The sequence below is a fragment of the Rhinopithecus roxellana genome, chromosome 5 (genome assembly GCF_007565055.1).
Source record: "Rhinopithecus roxellana isolate Shanxi Qingling chromosome 5, ASM756505v1, whole genome shotgun sequence".
In the NCBI taxonomy this organism is placed as follows: domain Eukaryota; kingdom Metazoa; phylum Chordata; class Mammalia; order Primates; family Cercopithecidae; genus Rhinopithecus; species Rhinopithecus roxellana.
This window is the reverse complement of record NC_044553.1, coordinates 71536838-71559210: the sequence shown is the minus strand read 5'-3', so window position 1 is coordinate 71559210 and position 22373 is coordinate 71536838. Positions and strand designations below refer to the sequence as shown.

Sequence of the window (22373 nt, the reverse complement as noted above, 5' to 3'; positions counted from 1 at the left end):
GAAAATTTGTGAAATCTTGTGGTTTAAAAATGTGTTCCTTTATTTTGTTTCTCTTTAGAAACTGAAAAAGCAGAGCCATGTGCCTTGGAGGGCAGTGGACAACTGGAGGAAAAGGCAATAATGATGATTTAGGGCATGTTTTGCTGGAACATAAATGGCCACATCTCTTAGATTCTAAGATTTAAATAGTATTCTCCTGTATATTTTGGTAAAATGCAAGATAATTCTCTAGGGTTTTTTTTTTTTTTTTACAAACAACATAGAAGTTTTATTTAAGTTGAACTCGATCAGAATCAGCTTCTCTGGTAAGCCAAGGAGTGATGTGACCAGGTTGATGATATCAGTGAAAAGGACAATGAAAGGAATGATTCACATAATTATTACCAAATGCAAATGCTTTTGAGTCAGTTGAAATACTAGACTAGGATTACACTCCTTTTCAGACTTTGGGCAATCTCATCTGTTTGGAAAATACACAGCACTTCCACGTTCCACTCCTGATTTCATTATTTACCAGCCATGGGACCTTCAGCAAATTCCCCAGCCTCCCTGAACCTTACTATCCTTAATTGTAAAAATGTGACTAATAGGCTGGGTGCGGTGACTCACACCTGTGATCTCAGCACTTTGGAAGGCTGAGATGGACAGATCACTTGAAGTTAGGAGCTTGAGACCATCCTGGCCTACATGGTGAAACTCCTTCTCTACTGAAAACACAAAAATTAGCTGGGCATGGTGGCAGGCACCTATAATTCCAGCTACTCAGGAGGCTGAGGCCAAAGAACTGCTTGAACCCAGGAGGCAGAGGTTGCAGTAAGTCGAGATGTGCCACTGCCCTCCAGCCTGGGCAAGACCAAGAGTCCATCTCAAAAAAAAAAAAAAAGAAAAAAGAGGGACTAATAATAGTATCTATTTGTGTGGCTATTGTAAGATGGTATCCTAAAGTATTTAGCACAAAGACTTCATGTATGATATTTAAGAAATATTAGCTATTATCAATTATTATTACATAATTTTAATACTTTTGAGAAGCTATATGGAGGTCATAAACATAGACTTGGCAGAGGTCTTGTTGTTATCTTCTTTGCCACTCATTCACTGTATGCCCTGTGCACGTACCTTCGGACCCTTGGTTTCCTCATCTATAAAATAATTCTTATAATTATGAGGATAAAATTACATACTAAAAGCACTTAACACAGTGTCTACCACATAGTAAGCACTGAAAAAATATACATTCATATGTGTATCTATTTAGATGCATATACATGCATATACATACACACATGAGAAAAAGACTCTTGAAATAGCCTCTGTACCCACACCCTAATCCACAACTCTTTACTAAGATGTCTTTCCTGCAGATTACATATATTCTTAACAAGTCATTTGTTTGGCTTGCAAGTCGCAACAGTCGACTGGAAGTGAAACAAAGAAGTTTCTAAATGTTGGCCTGATGACAAATGTGAATTCACAGATTTACAGAACTCTCTAAGACTAGGAATTCTTCTAGGGCAAAGGCTGCCTAGTGTTCTTTACGGTACCTATTAAGTGCTTAATAAATGTATGCTAAATTGAGTTGAGGGATTTTACTTTAAAAATTTTTTTTAGAATTTTTTTTTTTAGGAGCCTTACCCAACTGGCCTCAAGTGATCCTTCCACCTCAGCCTCCAGAGTGGCTGGGGCTATAGGCGCAAGCCACCTTGCCCAGCTGAATTGAAAGATTTTTAACACAGATTAAAGTACATTTAAAATGTCTCTCCTTCTTTTCAAAATACAAAGTGCACATCCATTTACAAATCTTTGTTTGCCAAAATCTATAGAAAAATATAGAAAAAGCTGGACACAGTGGCTCATGCCTGTAATCCCAGCACTTTGGGAGGCCGAGGTGGGAGAATCACTTGAACCTACGAGTTTGAGACCAGCCTGAGCAACATAGTGTGATTCCATCTCTAAAAAAAAAAAAAAAATTACCCAGGCATGGTGGGTGGTAAACCCCTGTAGTCCCTGCTACTCGGGAGGCTGAGGTGGCAGGATCGCTTGAGCCCAGGAGTTCAAGGTTATAGTGAACTATAATTGTGCCACTGTTCTCCAATCTGAGCAACAGAGCAAGACCCTGTCTCTATTTAAAAAAAAAAAAAAAGTTTTAAAAAATTGTAGAAAAATTCGATCAAATTATTTAAATGAGGGGATGTGTGTAGAGATGTCATTCCTCAAAGATGTGGACTAAGGGTGAAAATGGCTGCTCACACTACCTCAATGCTTCATGTCATCTCAAAGTATAGACCTGGTATTAGCATTTTCCTGCTGGTATAATTCTGCCTGTGTTACCCCCTTAACTGAAACTTCCCAGTGCCATTGGTCATGAGCATGAAGTCCTGCTGAGAGACTTACTTCTAGAGAAAAACCTGTCCTTCCTTGGTAAGTATTATTCACATCTTCTGTAGCTTGTGTTGTCTCCATGAGTGCTTAGATATATATTTTAAAAATCTTCCACTAAAGGAAGGGTGAATGATGATTGATGCTCTGCATATTATCTTTTATTGATTTGGAACTGAGCAGGAACTCAGTTACCTAATCTCCTATATATACAGCACATGCACAGGCTTGCAATTAATATTTTATAGAATAAGTGGCTGAAAAAATGCTTTAATATCTGTTGCAGTATTACTTTTGGTGTCATGAGATATTAACCATAATCTAGGCCTTATGAGAAAAAGAAACAAAAGAAATATTGTCTATACAATGTTTTATATATTAAAAAGAACAGTTAGAAAGATTCATGTTGGGTATATTTGTCTCATATATGGAACTCGGTAGTACTTTTACTTGAAAGCAAAATATTAAGCCTTTATTATTTCATGCCAAACGTTCATTGACATCATGGATTTATTATGTTTTTTTGAAATCCCACATGTATTCATGTGTCTGTGTATTACAGATTATTATTTCTTTCAACATCTCTTAAGCATTAGAAATTAAGCCTCAGGCCGGGCACAGTGGCTCACACCTATAATCCCAGCACTTTGGGAGGCCGAGGCAGGCGGATCACGAGGTCAGGAGATTGAGACCATCCCGGCTAACACAGTGAAACCCCGTCTCTACTAAAAATACAAAAAAAATTAGCTGGGCATGGTGGTGGGCACCTGTAGTTGCAGCTACTCGGGAGGCTGAGGCAGGAGAATGGTGTGAACCCAGGAGGCGGAGCTTGCAGTAAGCTGAGATCTCGACCACTGCACTCCAACCTGGGCGACAGAGCGAGACTCCGTCAAAAAAAAAAAAAAGACATTAAGCCTCAAACGACTATACATATAATAAGTGATCACAGAAACCATAAAGCACTCTACAATGAATTAATTTCTCTTCTCCACTTTTAATGTGGTAATTTGTAAAGGTTACATACAAGTCATTTTATTATTAAACAGATCTATTTTATATAGATATTGAAGAGTCTGCATAATGTTTATTTTAGGACATACACAAAAAATAGAACAATATTGGATTACATAAATTTTGTTCTAAAATGGACAAAGAATTGGCCAAGGAAAACCAAATGCAGAGAAATGTCAAGTAAGGAAGAGATGTTTAATAAAGTCCTACAAAGTATCTATTCCAAATCTTAATGTTTGATATTTTTATTAATAAACTGTAGCATAAAATTGAATGTATTATAAGATTGTTTTAATTTGAAGCTTGGAGATATCATAAATATTCCCTAGTTAGGGTTAAATAAAGTTGATCAATTAGGCAGGTGTTCTCAAGTCACTAAATTAAATCTCAGTATATTGAAGCAGCAAGATTTTTCATATGGGGACAGTTGAATTGTTCAGCCTATGGAAAGAGGGTAAGTTGGAAGAAATCACCTTTTAAAAGTCTAATCAAAAGGAAAATATGTAATAGTTCAGAACCAGTTGGAATGAGTGGCCTATGATGCACTATGAGATATGTTTTGGAGCCGGGTAGTTCTGATAGCATTATGAAATATCCGATCACATCGATTACTCAGATAGGGACCAATATGTCATGGCCACGTCTGTTTTCTGTTTTGTTTCGTTTTAAGCCACCAAGTAAGCAGCAGCATTGTCGGAGCTGCTGAGCACTACTCTCTGGGTGCCATCAGCCTACGGACAGTCAGGCCTTCAGCCCTATTTTTTTGTTTGGCCTAACTTTTCTCTGCTTCCTTCTTGAGAACTAGCTGATCCCAGCTGGGAAAAAAAAAAAGAAAAAAAAAAAGCAAAGATTGTAGATGTGGGCTAAACTTAGTCCTAGTCCTCAGCTTACTTGAACTTGAATGTGTTAGATTGGATTCACCATGGCTGACAAAAGCAATGTAAAAATGTGGTCCAGGGGTCATCTCTACTTGCAAACAAGTACAGAAAAGGGACTTGAAATTGAAATTGATGGGTCTCATCTGTTCCTCTGTGCTGTAGAATCTGGAGATAATTATTTTATGGAAGCATACTCAAAGAGGATATTTAATTGATCTTTAACAATAAATGAGATAGGCCGGACGTGGTGGCTCAAGCCTGTAATCCCAGCACTTTGGGAGGCCAAGACGGGTGGATCACGAGGTCAGGAGATCGAGACCATCCTGGCTAACCCAGTGAAACCTCATCTCTACTAAAAAATACAAAAAACTAGCTGGGCGAGGTGGCGGGTGTCTGTAGTCCCAGCTACTCAGGAGGCTGAGGCAGGAGAATGGCATGAACCCGGGAGGCAGAGCTTGCAGTGAGCAGAGATCCGGCCACTGTACTCCAGCCTGGGCGACAGAGCGAGACCCCGTCTCAAAAAAATAAATGAATGAATGAATGAATGAATGAATGAGATATAGGAAGTTGATGCAACCTGAGCCCTGTTTTAAAGCATTTCCTCATCAACATACAAAGAAGTTATTAATTCTTCGTATTTTTAATGTAGCATTGGATTAACATATGTTTGTGGTTGAAAAATGAAGATTGAAAGCTTTGTATGAAATACTGTTATGAGGCTGTTGTCCTTTTACCTTATAAATACCCCTTCACAGTGATTAATTAGATTTAAAGTGTTGTGCCAGGTAAATTTAGATAGATCATTTTAAAGCCAACTATGGAAAAAATATTGGGAAATAAGTAGACCACTAATCTTATTCTTTCTTGCTTACATGTGTACACCTTGAATTTTGTTGCAGAGACATTGCAAATATGTTTAATTTATTTTGATCCTTTGCTAAGCAGAAAATCTCTCTCTCTCTCTCTCTCTCTGTTGGCTTCTAATTTGGACTATATTCGAAAGACAAATATTCTCATCTTTTAATATAAGATAATTCGTATATTTAAGAATTATAACTTTCCCGAAAATATTTTACCCCATTCTAAATTTTCCACACATTGTGCTCTATATTTGTTTTATAAAATGCATATTTTATCTTTCCTCTTACCAGTTGAAGGGAAAAATAAAAGTAAATCACTATTTCTTTCTTAAATTTCCTTGGTTCATAACTGCATCCTGAGCAGTTGTTATGGCACAAGATCTAGCCAGGCACTATAGGAAAGAAAAAAAGAAGTGTTCTTATCATTGAAGATTTGAATGTACTGATATGAGTTCATCCTATCTTTTAAACTTATCCAATTTGTACTTCCACACATAAGTATATTGTATTAAGGCGGGTCAAAGTTAAATAAATGACTTCAGCTTCTCCAACTAAAAAATATTTTTCATGCGCATATTTATTCATTTAGTCCACAAATAAGTTACTAAGTTGGATACTGTTTTAGACACTGGATAAGTCAGATGAAGTGTCTGCTTTAATGGGCTTATGGTCCAGTAGGGAGACAAACTACAAATGAACACAGATAATTTCTAGCAGTTTCTGAGAGTCCATGTAATTCTTCCCTTCATTATTTATTCATTCTTTTCAATTAACTTTTGTTGTGTTCTCTGCATGCCAGGAACTACACTAGTTAGTATGAAATGATTGATTATAAGCACTCTGTGCCCCCAGTGCTCATAGCCAAGCACCGTATTGCATGTGTGATCCAATGAGATTGCAGTTTTCTCTCTGATCCAGTGAGAATCCAGTGAGAATGCATCTCACTTAGTAGGTGCTCACATGATTGTCTTGATAATGAAAATAAAAACTCAAAGCTGTTAGGCTACTTTCATTAAACCTTTCAAAGAAAGATACAAATTATACTCAATATCAGTCACTGTCCTCTATGAATGAAGAAAATGCTGCTGCCTCATGGGCTGCTTTTCCTGAAATAGTGACGGAATTTTCTTATTCATTTGTTCTTTCTCATCGGGACCTTCCTGCCACAGTGTATATCTAGGATGGCCAGTTGAGCTCATAAGGTTGGCTCTATCGCCAGTAGCTAACTACTCTTTTAAGTCTGCTGTGGGCAGACACCATTAAGAATTTTAAAGAAACAAACTTTTTTTTTTTTTTTTTAAGTTGATGCAAACATGGAGTCTTCTGGGAAAATTGAAGATAAGTTTCAGTACAAGTCAGCAGTTCCTTCCAAGGATGATTAATTTAGAATTAATATTTGTTGGCCGTATGTCCGTATTTTGGGAGGCTGAGGCAGGAGGATCACATGAGGCCAGGATTCAAGACCAGCCTGGGTAACATAGGGAGATCTTGTCTCTACACAAAATTGTTCAAAAAAATTAACTGGGGTGGTGGTAGGCACCTGTAGTCCCAGCTACTTGGGAGGCCAAAGTGGGAGGATTGCTTAAGCCCAGGAGTTCAAGATTACAGTGAACTGTGCTCATTCCACTGCACTCCAGCTTGGGTGACAGAGTGAGACCCTGTCTCTAACTAAGATAGATAGATGATAGATAGGGGATGGATGGATGGATAGATAGATAGATAGATAGATAGATAGATAGATAGATAGATAGATAGATAGATATCAGCATTTAAAGTCTCAAAAGACATGTAGAACTTGCTGCCCACTCCTCGGCTTAGCTACACAAAAAACTCCTCAACTTTAAATTGAACCATAAGCATTGTGATCATCCCATTACCTCTGCTAAGGGTTCACTCTATGCCGTATAGACTAAATAGAAAATGTATTTCATCTACTGGTAGAGAAGTGTTGATTTGTATCTCTCAAGTGATTATTGAGACCATATTTTGCTATGTTATACCCTCTATTTTTTTTCCCCTTTTTGTTTTGTTCAGTTTGGGTTTGGTTCTGGTTTTTTTTTTTTTTTTTTAGAGCTTTAGACAAAAAGACAGGAAAGGAACAGAAAATAGTGACAATGCGAAGACAACAAGACAGTTTGCCCTGTTAGGTAAAATATGAAAGAGCTCATACCAAAGACTGAAGATAAACCATCTGTCTTTTCTGGGTTGGCATATCTCCAGGTTGGAGGGACTTTCATTAGTGACGGCCACAGCCACCGGCTGGTGCAAATTCTTGTTAAGTTTGGCCTAATAATGATGGTCCTGGAGATATTTTATTCTTTCCAGTGAATGTTTCTGTTAGTAGACGCTAACAATTATTTTGAGTGACACCTGAGAGGCATTTGCTATGCCCCTGCCTCACCCATGCCCCTATGTTTGGACAAACCAGCAAATTTTACAGGGGTGCTTGTGTAGCATTAATGTATTACTCTGTGGGACTCTGAGACAGTATAATCTGTAAAGCCAAATAGGCGTAGTGAAGGATGTCCCTTGCCGTAAGAAATTAGGATCTTTGTTTCTAAGAGTTCATCTGTCCCTGCTGCTTTATTCCTCACCTGAAGCAACAGTACTCTGCTGGGGAGGTTGATTATGATGTGACAAACAGGGGATTATGACCTCAGGTGAAGAATAGACAGCAGGAGCAGATGAGATTTAGAATACCAAGATTGTGTGTATTTGCAGATGTCAGCGGCAGAGAGTAAGAGACCAGAAATGAAACATGCAATTATGTAGGCTGAAGGGAATGGAGATGGTTGGGTGTTTCATAAGGAATCCACCATTTAAATTCCTGTCTATCAGAAGGTTAAAAATATGATGCCATTTTTAGAGTAACAGGAACATGAAATGGAGGGTGGGAGGTGGGGAATTTGGGCTCTGTTCTCCCCTTTCTGAAGAGATTGTCATAGTGAGAGACTTTCTTACTTACTCCCCTTATTGAATGTGCTCATGCACGCTTCTCCCTGGGACTGAGAAAAGGACCATAAACGCATATGCTGCTGGAAGATGAAATGCTTTCTGGATGTTTGTTTTCTTATCGGCTGAGTTTGAGATTCAGCTCCCTGGAACTTTGAAGAAAGGTTGTCATGACCACTTATGATGGGGTGCTCCCTGCTCCTGGCCTCCCTCACCACTGCCACTTACGATGGGGTGCTCCCTGCTCCTGGCCTCCCTCACCACAGCCACTTACGATGGGGTGCTCCCTGCTCCTGGCCTCCCTCACCACTGCCAGTTACGATGGGGTGCTCCCTGCTCCCAGCCCCCCTCACCACAGCTCTTGGTGGTTAGCTCATGTCCACGAATCATCGGCTTTTGGGTCGCTAATGATGTATTGGAACTATTTTGGTTGTAAGTGGCAGAAATCCAATCAAACTAGATTATATACACAAAAAAGGAGAATTTATTGGCTTAAATATACACCGGGGAAGTCCAAAGGAGAGATTTGCTGCTGCTGTGTCTCTTATTAGAATCCAGAAGGCAAAACAATATCATTATTATCTTTTGTCCTTTTTGGGTTCTGCTCTTTTCTGTGTTGGCTTCATTTTCAGGTCACAAGGTCACAAAGATGATTGCTGGTGATTGCTAATTTGTTTAATCCTTAGAGTTTGTAACCCCAGAGCAAAGTTGGTGATTCTCTTTTGCCACATAACAAATTTCAGAAAGGGCCAGGTGCAGTGGCTCACACCTGTAATCCCAGCACTTTGGGAGGCTGAGGTGGGCGGACTGCTTGAGCCCAGAAGTTTGAGACCAGCCGGGGCAACATAGCAAGACTACCCCCCACCCCTGCCCACTCTACAAAAAATAAAAATCAGCCAGGTGTTCACACCTGCTGTTCCAGCTACTGGGGAGGCTGAGATGGGAGGATTCCTTGAGCCTGGGAGATCAAGGCTGCAGTGAGCCATGATGGCACCTCTGTACTCCAGCCTAGGCAATAGAGACCCTGTCTCAAATACATGTGTGTGTGTATGTTTGTGTTTGTGTGTATATATATGTGTGTGTGTGTGTATGTGTATATATATATGGTGTGTGTGTGTATATATATATCTCAGAAAGGGGTCTGATCAGCTAGTCTGCATCCAGCCCTGTGGCAGTGATTTGGGGTCACATTACTACCCACTCATGAGAATCGCATTGTGAGAGTAGGGTAGCAATGCCAGACAGGATGACATACAGGACAGCAAAATCAAAAATCTCCCTCTCCCTGCAGATAATTAACTACAGGCTAGGGTTTTACTCACCATAACCAAAGGCACTGGGGATCAAACCCGTTCCTGTGATTGCTGAATTGACTCCTTTGGTCCTGTGCATGTGTGCACTCACTCACACTCACCCACGTGCACATCTGTCTGTGTAGGAGATCCTTTTTATGTCTCAGAACTGCTAGTATGCCTCTCTCCATTGAGATTGGTTCGGCGACACATGGAGCTGGCCCAGCAAGAGGGTCTAACCTCAGTGACTACAGCTAAAAAGAACCAGGGCAGACAAAAGCTAACATTCAACCTTTCCTCTGAATCTTGGAATTGGAAAGGGCTTTAGTGACTGTCCACCGCACTTGTTTTGATTAAACAAATTGTCCTTCGGCCTTACATCACAGCTGCTACCCTCGCAACAGCCTGTCCTGTATCTTTTTATTCTACCATGTTGATTTGTCCCTTCACCTACAACAAAAAGGATTTAGCATGATCTGGTATAAAATATAGAAGAGTTTTACTTTATTTGCTCGTATTCCTGTCCTCTGCCTCTCCACAGCTACCAGTTGCCTACCTAACCTCTCCACACTGTCCCAGCTTCTTGACCTCCCATTTGTTTCCTATCTTTAAGGCACTTCAATTTTCACTAGTATTATCCCCTAAAGACATAAGCAAAGGACAAGGTCAGAGCAGTCAGTTGTATTCCTTATTAGTGGCTTTGATAAGAGGCTTTGGGGGAAGAGGTTGAAACTAACAGCTATAATGAAGTTTTGGGTTCTCTGAAGATTTCATTTATCTGTGCTATTGGTCTCCCCATTAAATGCATGTCTATTCTGTGTGCCTTTGCACATGGTTTGCATAACATGTAATATCTGTTACTGAAACCTTGCAAACTTCTTAAATTGTATAGAAAAGGCTGTGAAACTTACTCTTAGGGAACATAAAAATATAGAGAACAAAGATCGTAACTCCAAATATTGAGTTACACAGAGTTTTGGGAAAAAAAGAACACAGTAAAACAAAATTAGTTACTAGAGTAGAAAAGACATAGTTTTAATATGTGTTGATATATGTCTTTTTTGCCCTCCCCCAATTTAGTGAAGATGCACTTGGTGTTAGGAATATTCTTCTTATCATACAGTGTATTTTAATCTAGCATTTTAGAAAACTTTTTATAAATTCGTAGATAAAAGTCCTGTCAGAATGTGACTTTTCATTTTCAGATGTTGTGAACTGGAATTCTGCATGATTTGTATGGAAATGACTATACTTTTAAAATGTAAAACTTTTAATGAAACAAAACAAACTTAAAGCCCTCAAACCTTTTCTTGGTAGTCCTCATACCCCCTGTGATTCTTAAGTATACATTAACTAGTTTCAGATGTGTGTTGTTCACTGACTCAAAATCAGCCCTTTATTTTAAGAAAAGAAATTGTGTAATTAGTACTTAATTGCTTTGGATATTTTGGGTATTTAGAGAAGAGGGTAATTCAAAGGCCAGAGAAATTAAACCTTCAGAATGTTCTTTATGCATGTGTAATTTCTTTTTAAAAAATAACCTCTAAAGACAGGCCTGACAACTTCAAGATAAATGAAGACCTGGGTTGTTTTTGAAAATTAACATCATCTTTGGATGTGGTTTTATTGAGTTATTTAAGATAAATTGGAGAGAGGACCATTGAAGTGCTAGAAAACAAGATACTGTCTAGTTCATCTCCTTTTCAGGCAGGTGTTGTCTAAATAGCTCACAGATGGCAGTCTTCCTTTCTTACATTTCAGGATCTTCCAAGACAGCAATAAATTTTTCCCCACCTTAAAAATATTACATTTGATCAAATTTAAATATCTGCATAATTAGGAATGGTATGTGGTCTGCTGGGACCAACTGCAACTTGGTTGACATGGGCACTTACCCTGTATTTGCAGTGATTTGAGAGGTCTTGGTCTTGTTTGCTCATTTAACCTCTCTCTAGGCCAGTTGTATTGTGTGTAAATTGAAATGTTGGACTAGTAATCTCTACAATTTTACTAGTTCAGAAATGTTTCTGAGGCACCCATTATCTAAAAATCTGTGTTTTGTGAATCTGAAGGTTAACAGGTCTGCTTTTAAGTGATAATACTCCTATATTAATTTTGATAATGAACACTTGAACTATGACATTAATGAACTTAATGGTTATGAAATATATTGGGTTTTTAAATATATACCTTAAACCAGAAGACTCTTACTTTGTATCTACTATAGTCACTAAGACATACATGCAGGATTTGAAGATTGGTTTGATATTGATTCCCAACCATTTGGGGAAGTCATACTAAAAGTACTGTTTCATATTATTGCCATTACCTTTTTTCATTCTAACTAATATTATTTTTACTTTGTTCTTAATCTTTATCACTTTTTTCTTGAAGAAAACATCTTATATTACTGTTGAAGAAACAGTTTATATTACTTAAACATCTAGTTTCCACTTAGAAAATTCAAAGAATCATAAGTAACTACTTGACTCAAATATATGCCGTTTGATAAGAGCCTGTATGAAATGTGTGATTCTCAAGGAAAACATAAATTGTAAAACTGAGTATAAAGATATATATAGATAGATATAGATATATATATATATCTGTCTCTCAACAGATCAATAGCCAAAGAAAAAAGAGTTGCCCACCCAACAATGGCACCAGGCACAGATTGGGTTTTGTGGGGGAATTCTAGTAAAATAATAAGGAGTGGATAGGCCCAGTGTTATTTAAAATACTTGAGGCCAAGCATGGTGGCTCACGCCTGTAATCCCACCACTTTGGGAGGCCGAGGCAGGCAGATTATTTGAGGTCAGGAGTTTAAGACCAGCTTGGCCAACATGGAGGACCTCATCTCTACTAAAAATACAAAAATTAGCCAGGCATAGTAGCATGCACCTGTAATCCCAGCTACTGGGAAGGCTGAGGCAGAAGAATCACTTGAACCCAGGAGACGAAGGTTGCAGTGAGCCAAGATTGTGCCACTGTACTCCGGCATGGGCGACAGAGCAAGACTTCATCTCAAAAAAAAAAAAAAAAAAAAAAAAAATTGACATCAAAGAAAAATTTTCCCATCAGTATTAAGGAAAGAGATGCTGTCTTTTTTACACAATGGAGATGAACCTCAGATGAACATGTAGCACAGACAGTTGGGACCCAGGATGAAAGATAACAGTGAGAGTTATCCAATAAAACCTTGAACTTGGAGCCTAGTTGGTGCCTTTGTGCCTCGTTGATATGTAGGGAATTAAATTAAGAAAGAAAATTATTGTCCATCCAGATAGGATTTGTAAAGACATGGATACTGGTAAACATGCACTTGTATTTTACTCATTCATCTTTTGGGGACATTAAGTGTCCTGGGGCCTAGAACAGGTGAACAAGGCCACCTGTTTCAAAATGCTGCTTCCTACCCTGGTACTATCATTTTGTCTGAACTTTGCCAAGTTGTCACCTTGTCCTTTCTTAGATTTAGGATGAAGGAAGCAAGCCAAAGGTTGAAACAGAGGAAGCTAGGGCAGTGAGAGTTTAGTAAATAAATTAAAGGAAGAAGATGCCCAATACATAGTATTTTAGATGCTTGGGATAACCTCTTTACTATTAAAAAAAAAAAAAAAAAAAAAAAAAATGGAAGTCTGAGATCACCAATGGTGACACAGACTTCCAGATGCTATCCTTTGGCTACAATGATTATTGAATCAGCTTCATGTTGAGAGAGAAAGAGTGAGAGGGAGGGAGAGAGACAGGGGTGTGTGTATGTGAGAGAGAGAAAGAGACAGAGCGAGCCAGTTGTAGTTTGTTGAAGTTCACCACAAAAAGATGGGAAGGATCCCTAGCCACACTTGATGTTTTGTGTTTCGGTTTTGGGGTTTGGGATTGTTAATTTTCATATTCAGTCAGTCATGCAGTTTAAATTGTAGATATCATGTTAGTAATTTTGGTGCAGTGAACAGGAGTGCAGCATCTGTCTTTTAAAGGGATTTTTTGTGTGTGCATTTAGATTGCTTGGTGACCTTTGAAATTTGTTTGGAACTATTATCAGAAACATAATCATTTTTCTTTCTGAAACAGATTTTAACATCTGCAAAGGTTGATGAAACTAGGAGAGTTTTAATGAAATCTTAATCTATCTTTTTTAATGTCACCATTGATTTTAAAACTGTTCATCAGCTACCGGAAACATCAGCTCAAGGCACTGGAGTTGATTTTAATAAATGCCTTTTCTATTAAATATTCTCATTGTGGTCAGAGTATAGTTACAGAACAGAAACTTGTCCAGTCTTGTTCATCTACAGCTCACTTTCCAAATTCTCTTGTTTTTAAAGTCATATTATTTCAATCTGTATTTCGTTATCTCAATAATTAACTTGAGATTTTTTATATTTCAAGGAGGGGAGATTGTTCTGAATACTGGCACCAATCCTTCAAAATCTAGACAGTTTAAGGATATTGACTTTTAACAAAATTTAACTTAAATGTCTACTTTAAATATGTGTCTTGTCATTAAAAGGTTATTTACATTTAAAATGCTGACCTTTCAAGATGTGCACAAGAGTGTTCTAAAACAGAGTTTCTGAACATTGGCCATGAAACCACTGTCTTGGGCTGACAAATGGATTGGAAATAAGCTACCCAACACTAGGAATGGGCCATTAATTTTAATCAAAGGTGATGCAGGAAGGCGAATGGGATGCATGACAATGTCAACAGCCCAGTAGGTGTTAAGAGACCACACAGCCTTCCTTGTTACTTGGTCGGGCCATTAGTTGAGGTTGGGTGAAGACAAAAAGCCATGTCTGGAATTGAATGACCAGGTCACTCCAAAATCTAATGGAGAACTCCCCATTTCAGAAACCACATTGTAATGCCATTAGAAGTCAAGGACAGCATTTAGAAAATATTGGTGGATTTTTTTTTAACAATCACCTTTCTGGTTTTTCCCAACTTTGTCAAGCTTCCTGTTTTCCTGCCTTCTTTCCTTCTGAATAGATCATTGATATTTACAGGGGAACAAGAAATCGAACTGACTTAGGAAAATGTTTGCTTTTCAGAATTACATATTGTTATAAAACTCAGGTAAATGCCAGAAACAATAGCATACCAAAGGAATTAAGCAGGATAACTAATTCTTTATGGCAATCTCATTGTCCTTGTCTCTTTCTTGTATGTGGGAATAGTTTCACTAATTGAAACTAAACTTTTGTAATTGCTTTATTGAAAGCATTTTTTCATAATTGTAGAGGCCACTGTGCTTGGCCCTTTACTATAAATTGTCAATACTAGCTGATAACATTTGTAATTTTCACAGCCGTGAAAGCCTTTATTTTAAATCAGTAAGTATATTACTTTATTTTGAGTACTTTCAATTACAAAAAAGGTAGTATATGACAGCTTGAATTCGTGATGTTTATAATAACAAAAAATGCAGAAAAAATAATGAAAGAAGCATATCTGAAGCATATTTACGCTTCAGGGTTGTTAAGAAAGTTCATTTATTCTGACACAGCACTGCATGCATAAGAAAGATGTGTATGACTACAGTAGTAGTTTTTATGCATATTTAAGAAATAAAAACAAATATATTCCTATCTTGTTAATTGAATAGTGTTGTAAGTAAATAGCATTTGTTCTTCCTGTAGATGAAGATCAGCTCCGTGCAAAGGGTTATGACAAAACACCAGACTTTATTTTACAAGTACCAGTTGGTAAGTTCTTCAACTCTGTTATGCATTTGTTTTTAGAGAAAAGGGATGTATTTTTTAATGTCTTTACGTTAATAATTAGCTTTATAATATTAAAAATGGGTGAATAATTGGAAAATATTTTTAAATGGCAGAAAAGAATAGGTTCAGAAGAAATCTGTCTTAAAATCTTTTGCATATATTATAAACATGTTTTCTAAAGATATTTTGGTTGTCATTTTCAACTTATTTCTTTAAATTTCCAATTCCTTAAACATAGATCTGTTGAAAAGCCAGACTCATTTTGGTCTGCTTGGCATGTCACTTGTCGAGTTATACAGGCAGTCTGAGAACTAGGAAAGGGAGTTTTGAAGAATATAATGAAAATCAAAGGAATATGATTGTCACATAAATGTTCTTTGTAATGAACATATACAGTGTGTTGTTTTGTAATTACATTTATAGATGATGGTAAGAGCTAGCCTGTGCTCATTAATGTGAAGCTTAGAGAGGCCTGTGCAGAGTTCAGAATTTTCAATCTTCCCTTCCCTTCTCCGTATATTAGTAATGCTTTGTCCCTTAGCTGTAGAAGGGCACATAATTCACTGGATTGAAAGCAAAGCCTCATTTGGTGATGAATGTAGCCACCACGCCTACCTGCATGACCAGTTCTGGAGCTACTGGAATAGGTAAGGTCTCATTATTTTTCTTTTAAGATAAACGATACTTAGCTGAAATCTCATTAGAAAAAAATATTTTGTTTAGCTGGTAAAAATGCTAGTAGCCTTTGTTTCTAGTAAATATAGAGTTTTGATTAATGTATTCATTTCAGATAATTTAAACTTCTCCGCTTTCATAATGTTGCTTCATTTTTTAAAACTAAAAATCTCTGCGTAAGGTCAAAATTAGTATATATTCCATTTTTCATTCATTTTACAATAATATTGGTGTCACTTAAAATGCAGATAATAAGATGTGGTATATATTACAATATTGACACTGAACTTTTATCCTTTTGATGTGAAATTTATGCTTACTGTCAGACCTTAAAATAATTTATCCTCAGCTCTCTGAGAAAAGTATCCAAATGATAGGAAAGATGGAAATGATATACCTTCCAAGAATAGAGAGTAGTTTACCTACCAACTCATATTAACATTCCCGAAGACATGGAAATCTCAGCATTAAGAAAAGAGTGGGAGGGTCTTATTTTACTGATTATCTAGCTTATGCCCGGGAAGTTACTTTTATCCCCATTTTACAGATAACTAAGCTGATACTCAGAGAAAATGATGTGCTGTAGTGCTAGTTATCATGGATCTGCTTTTATCTCTGACTCCCAAATCTGTGTGATTTCTAGCACAACCCTATTGTCATTTACAATGCAACCATCCAAACTTTGGCTTTTTCTAGTATTGCAGTCCCAAGTGTTCACACTACACATTTTTTCCCCCTTAGAACAGGAATGCCGGCCAACAGTAAGAATACATTAATAAAATGACATTGACTCAGATCCTTAAGGAATGAGACAGTGCATCCGTGGGTAATAGCCTTGTCCTAGGGTAAAAACAGTGACCAGCTACAGAATTTGGCATTATATTGTTACTCAGTTTTACAAAAGGCCAGTGGACCTCGCCTGTGGCAGCTGTGCTAACCTAAGCCCACTTTTTGCCATGGTAACAATGATCATGACAAAATGCTGAATGTAATGGCTTTCTTGATTTTCTTGTGTAATTGTGCGTGGCATCCGAGCTTTACTTTACAGGGATGGAGGAGGAAAGTGCAAAATGTTTTAGAAATCAATGCTGGTTCAGCGTTTCCTGTCTTTTATTCAGCCATTATTCAAATTAGCAGTAATGTGGCAAACTGAATTTTAGATTTTTAGCAATTTTATGATGAGTTTGAAATAGTAAAGAAAGCATCATTTTTGGTAGTGCAGGGAAAGCAATGACAAGAAAATCAAATTGCATAAGTTTAGGTTGCTAAAGTATTAAAAAAAGAAAACTGATAAGCTCAATCAGTAGGCAGGTAGACTGTTTCCCCAGCTTTGGTACTGGTCATATCTTTTCTAAGGAACAATTGCAAACTAAATCCCAAATACTAGAGCTTACTTCAAAATTTCACATCATTATCTTTATTCTAAAGCAACTCAATTATTTATTGAGTACCTACTGTGTCTTTAACATTCACCATTTAGAGGCTGATTAAATAATCTAGTCACCTGGATGATAGATTTATGGATTATTGACATGCCTGAAGGATATCTGAGTGATAGATAATTTAATACAATTTCCTTTGGATTTTATATTACTTTGTTGCATTCTACTTTTTCCCTTCTGGTGATGTTTTACTTAGACTACTATTGATTTACATTCCCTGAGCACATTGTTTGAATATATACTGGCTAAGTGAGCATAATTCATTGTGGGCACGATGTGTGATATGGGAATGCTAGCCTTGGTTTTAAATGGTCCAGATCATTTAAGGAGTAAATGTCACAAAAGTCACTGATGTTACCAAATGTCTGCAGAGAGGCCAAGAAATGCAAGTTCAAAAAGGAACATTTAGTGCCCAGGTTTAAAATGGAACTTTGGGGCATTTACTTGTATATAAAATTTGTAATATATGATAATGATATAAGCTTACCGGTGATGGAGTATTTTAACAGAAGGAGAACTTACCCCATTTGTGAATGTATGGGATCCTCCTCTTCTCGTATTTTGCCTCAACACAACTCATATACGTGAGCAATTGCTAAAGTTCTTCAGCATATAACTTTAGCAGGTTCTGAAGTTCTTTAGAATTGGAAGAAATTCTCTCCCACCTGTAGGTAGCCTTTCAAGGAGGCTATCGGTTAGAATTTGGGCTTTTTGCTTTATTCAAGTGATAAGCGGCTAGTTTATATAAAAACTAATATTACCTAATTGTCACACTATTTTCAGATTAAAGATTGGATTTTACAATAAGACTGTTCAATTACTGTTTATAGATTAATGCTTTTTTTTTTTTTTTTTTTTTTTTTTTTTGAGACAGAGACATACTCTGTCACCCAGGCTGAAGTAAAGTGGCGCAATCTCAGCTCACTGAAATCTTCACCTCCCGGGTTCAAGTGATTCTCCTGCCTCAGCTTCCCAAGTAGCTGGGATTACAGGTGCCCGCCACCACGCCCAGCTAATTTTTTTTTTAGTAGAGATGGCGTTTCACCATGTTGGCCAGGCTGGTCTTGAACTCCTGACCTCATGATCCGCCTGCCTTGGCCTCCCAAAGTGCTGGGATCACAGGCGTAAGCCATTGCACCTGGCCTAGACTAATGCTTTTGTGTAAATCCATTTCCCATGCAAATAACTACAGAGCCACCAATTTTTAGATTAACATTTCTATGAGTTTTCTTTTGTAGTAAATTGATATTCTTACTCAGCTTAACTAACGTTGAAAACATTTAAATTTTACAATGTAGTCATCTTCCCCAAAGTCAGAGCTATTGAGTAAAGAACATAAGCAGCCATTCCTACAAGCACATCCCCATCCCAAGTCCCAGGTATGAACCTTGGTTAAACAACTACTCAAAACTCTCTACTTCTACAGAGTTAAAGTAGACAAAGAATGCCTCTCAGAAGCATTTGGACCATAAATACAGGCCCAAATTGTATAAGGCTACCAGAAAATACATTTACTTATGAAATCAACACATAAAAAGTCTTCTTATCCTATTTCTCTAATCAAAAGGTGAGTTCTTTGACAATTTGGCCTCTATTACTAAGTATACTTTTATACTGAGATGATGACTTGTAAAGAGAGAAACCAATACTACCAGTCTAAGATCAGGTTACATATATGTTCTCTAACGTGTGGCCTTTCAAAGAGGTAGGGACAGACACCTTGTCCTCACTTTTGGTGGGTCTGTTTGAATGAAAATATTGAGTGACCTTAATGACAGAGAAAGAGCCATATGCTATAAAGCACACGAACAATTACCAACAGCCACTGATCAAGAACATGGAAATTGCAACCGCAAGTTTCAACCCCTCTATCTGCCATTCCAGTCACATTCTGGCATGCTCTCATTAGAGACATCTCTTTACAACCAAAGTGCACCTTGTTGATATACCTCTCTGCTTCTGTCAAAGAAAATCTAAGCTTCTTGGCTGGACAAATGGGGCAAAATTTGGTTTTGCAATTTAGTGATCCTTGAAGTAATGGGAGGAACATTGGGTTTGAATCCAGAGTATGCCACTTTCTGGTCCCATGACTGGGAACAATTTACTGTATTTACTCCTCAATAAAATGGACTGAATAAAACTTTTTTTGCCCTCTTACTCTGAAGATCAGTTATTTAATATATACAAAGCACTTTCACAGTGCCTGGCAGTCAAAAAGATATTAGTTCCCCTCTGTCTCTTTTTCTGTATGCCACTGATGAAGTTTAGAAGTCTTCCGATTAGACATTTTTAATTGCCTTCTTTGCCACATAAACTAGTCAGCTAATTTCAGCACTCAGCTTGGCTGACATCTCTTTGAGAAACCTTCCTGCATTCCAGGATTGGGTTTGGTGCACCTCTTGTGTTTTGCTAATAATTTCATAACATCTATCAAACATTGTCATTGCTTGTTTATTTGTCAACCTCCTCCAATTAATATTGAGTTCCATCTTATCTACTGGTTTTATCCATCTTTGGTTGCCCAGAATCTGGCACATAGTAGGTGATAGTAGGTATTTATTTACTGATGTCTGACGACAATAATGGCTTGAATCAGCCTTTGAGGAATTTGTCAGGCATTGTGACATTAAGCCATAATACAATCAAATTTTATTCTTTGAGAATTCAACTCGAAGGATAGTGAGGAAAATGCCTAATTTTTCTGAAAAACTTTTACAGACTTTTCAAATGTATAGGCTTTTGCAGTCCTGTTTCATGAAATAGAGCATAAATGTATTTAACATAAGGAATTTTAAAAATAGAAAATAACTGAGAACTAAATGACAAATTCACTTTATAAAGGTTTTTAGATAAATATTTATAATCTTATGTTGGTCGGTTGCTTTCCCAAAACTTCAGAGAGTTCTCTCATTTGAAATTTGACATAGAATACCTTGAGAATTCTAAGCAGAGGATAATCTCTAGTTTCTTTAAGGGATGCATGAAACTGGGCCTGGAGCAAGAGTACAAATGGAGCCTTATATGCTATGTGTCTAAATATGTAAAGTTACATATTAACAGACCTTAAATAAAATATATTCTATTCTGCGTGAAGAGCTGAAAGTTCAGATTTGCATAAGAATTCCTAGATTCCTTGGATTTGCAGGCTACATGTGTCAGTGCAGGCAGCGGTGGTCCCACTGCACAGCCTGCCTTCCTTTTCTTCCCACCCTCAGCTCCATCCAACACCTGGAAAGGTGTCAAGCACACACCAGGTCTGCATATCCAAGCTCCTGTACATTCCCATAAGCCACAGCTCTCAGGCCAGAGTTGCACACTCTGGTAGTCTGCCCTCTTATCAGGTGAATGAGCCTGAGAGAAAGGGCCATCCAGGCCCTGGGAGTGGTCTCAGGGCTATAAGATCAGGAAGTTCTGAGGTCACTGATACCTGGAAGGTGGCCTAGAAAGTGGTTGAGAGAACAGGCATCAGGTGGGGATGTTCCCTTGGCCCCATAAACTCCTTACTCCATGGATTCAGATATAACTAGACAGTGGCTAGCGCAGAGTTACCTAAAGCTTGGGTTCAGGACATGGACCTCTCTTGATTGACTGTAAAGGACAGTATTAAAGGAAGCAAGTGCATAGATCTTTCAAAGCCATTTCTTGTTCTGGTGTTAGGATAGGAGGGGAGATGAGCACCAGAGGAAACATGGTCTTGATCACATTTATGTACCACGGAAACGATTAAGAGCTGAGTTCTATCTGTCAGACTTTTGAAGCTTTGGCTCCAGAGAGTCTACTCTCCTGAAGGGAATGCTAAGCTAATACCTTCTGCCACAGAATTGATTTGACTTTAGTTCATACCTCTAAGTATTTTTTAAAGATCAGTTATTTACTCAATGGTCTGGGAATTGCTTTCTCTGGTTTGTGATAGCCTGAGAGGAGAGGCATTTAGAATGGGAATGCCAACCAGTTAGAGTTAAGGAAGGTATTTTTCAGAGCATGGCCAAAGTTTTTCCTGTATTAAGATACTTTGAGGAACCCTGCAATTAGCCAAATCACAGATTTCCAGTTATTTCGGTCTTGTTAAAAACAAGGCTGATCACATCTGTCTTAAGTTGGAGTATGTGCCTTAGCAATAGAAGCTCTTGCAAACCTTCAATTACAGCAGCCTCAGAAGCAGCACTGCTGCCGTATACTATCAAGTAGCAACAACAAGCAACAGATTGACTAATAATTAGCAAATGCTCTGGAGAGGGCTTCGATAAAGGTGAAATATAATAATTTGCTTTTTCCATCTCTTAAAATTGAGTTGGTTTTGAGATATTGATGTCCCGTTGTTTCAGACAGATACTTGACACTGTTGTTAGCTGGAGTAATCTCAAAATATTTTATCAGAGTGAGGGAAGTATTTTCTGTATATAGAGTACTTTGATAAAAATGACTTCTCATAATGGTTATAATGGTTAAGTATCATTTTTTCAGCATGCAGAATGTGAATAACAAGACTTTTCTCAGTGAGAAATTCATATTTTCTGCCATCGTTCATTGATTTTAACAAAACTGAGCAAAGAATAGAAATGTTATCTTAGGCCTTTAGAGTGATATTCGTAATAAGGAGATAATTGTTGAGAAACTAGAATGACTTACATCAAAGCAAACAGATCTATAAAGGAATGTCAAGGAATTATAGTTTCTCCGGCTAGAAAGACATCTAAATGATTACTCTTTTCAAGCATATGTAAGATTTTTACAAGAGTGGTATATTGACCAGTTTCACAAATCCGGGCGACCAGAGAATTCTTATGAGGATGACTTCCCATTGACACCCACTATGACAAAGTTAATCTGAGTCATGTCTAGCTCAGAAATGTTACCCCAAGCCAAACCAACAGGCAAAGGATTCAGTGGCCATTCTAGGAATGGAAACACAGCATTATGATCATCCCGAGAGGGTAAGGGACAAGTAAAGAGTTTACCAATAGGAAGTGAAGTTGGGAGCACAGTTAGTGTCAAGAACCCAAGAACACGGAGTCCATTTCTGAGGCTAAGTCTAGAATAATGGAGATCAGGTCAAAATTGATACTAAAAAGGCTTGGAGTCTAGCATAATAATTCTCAAAACTTTACTGTGTGTTAAAATCACATGGGGGTTGTTTTTAAAATATTGATATTGGCTT

At 37.6% G+C, this 22373-nt stretch overlaps 1 protein-coding gene across 5 annotated transcripts in view; it reads left to right on the top strand.

The window, feature by feature from the left end:
* C5H15orf41 (chromosome 5 C15orf41 homolog) overlaps window positions 1-22373 on the top strand; it is a 229578-nt gene that overhangs the window by 115103 nt on the left and 92102 nt on the right. For all 5 annotated transcript variants that reach the window (XM_010367545.2, XM_030931252.1, XM_030931249.1 and 2 more), the window contains exons 8-10: window positions 2354-2421; window positions 15015-15080; window positions 15640-15745. In XM_010367545.2, coding sequence (XP_010365847.1) covers window positions 2354-2421; window positions 15015-15080; window positions 15640-15745 — 240 coding nt within the window. The remainder of the gene's footprint in view (window positions 1-2353; window positions 2422-15014; window positions 15081-15639; window positions 15746-22373) is intronic.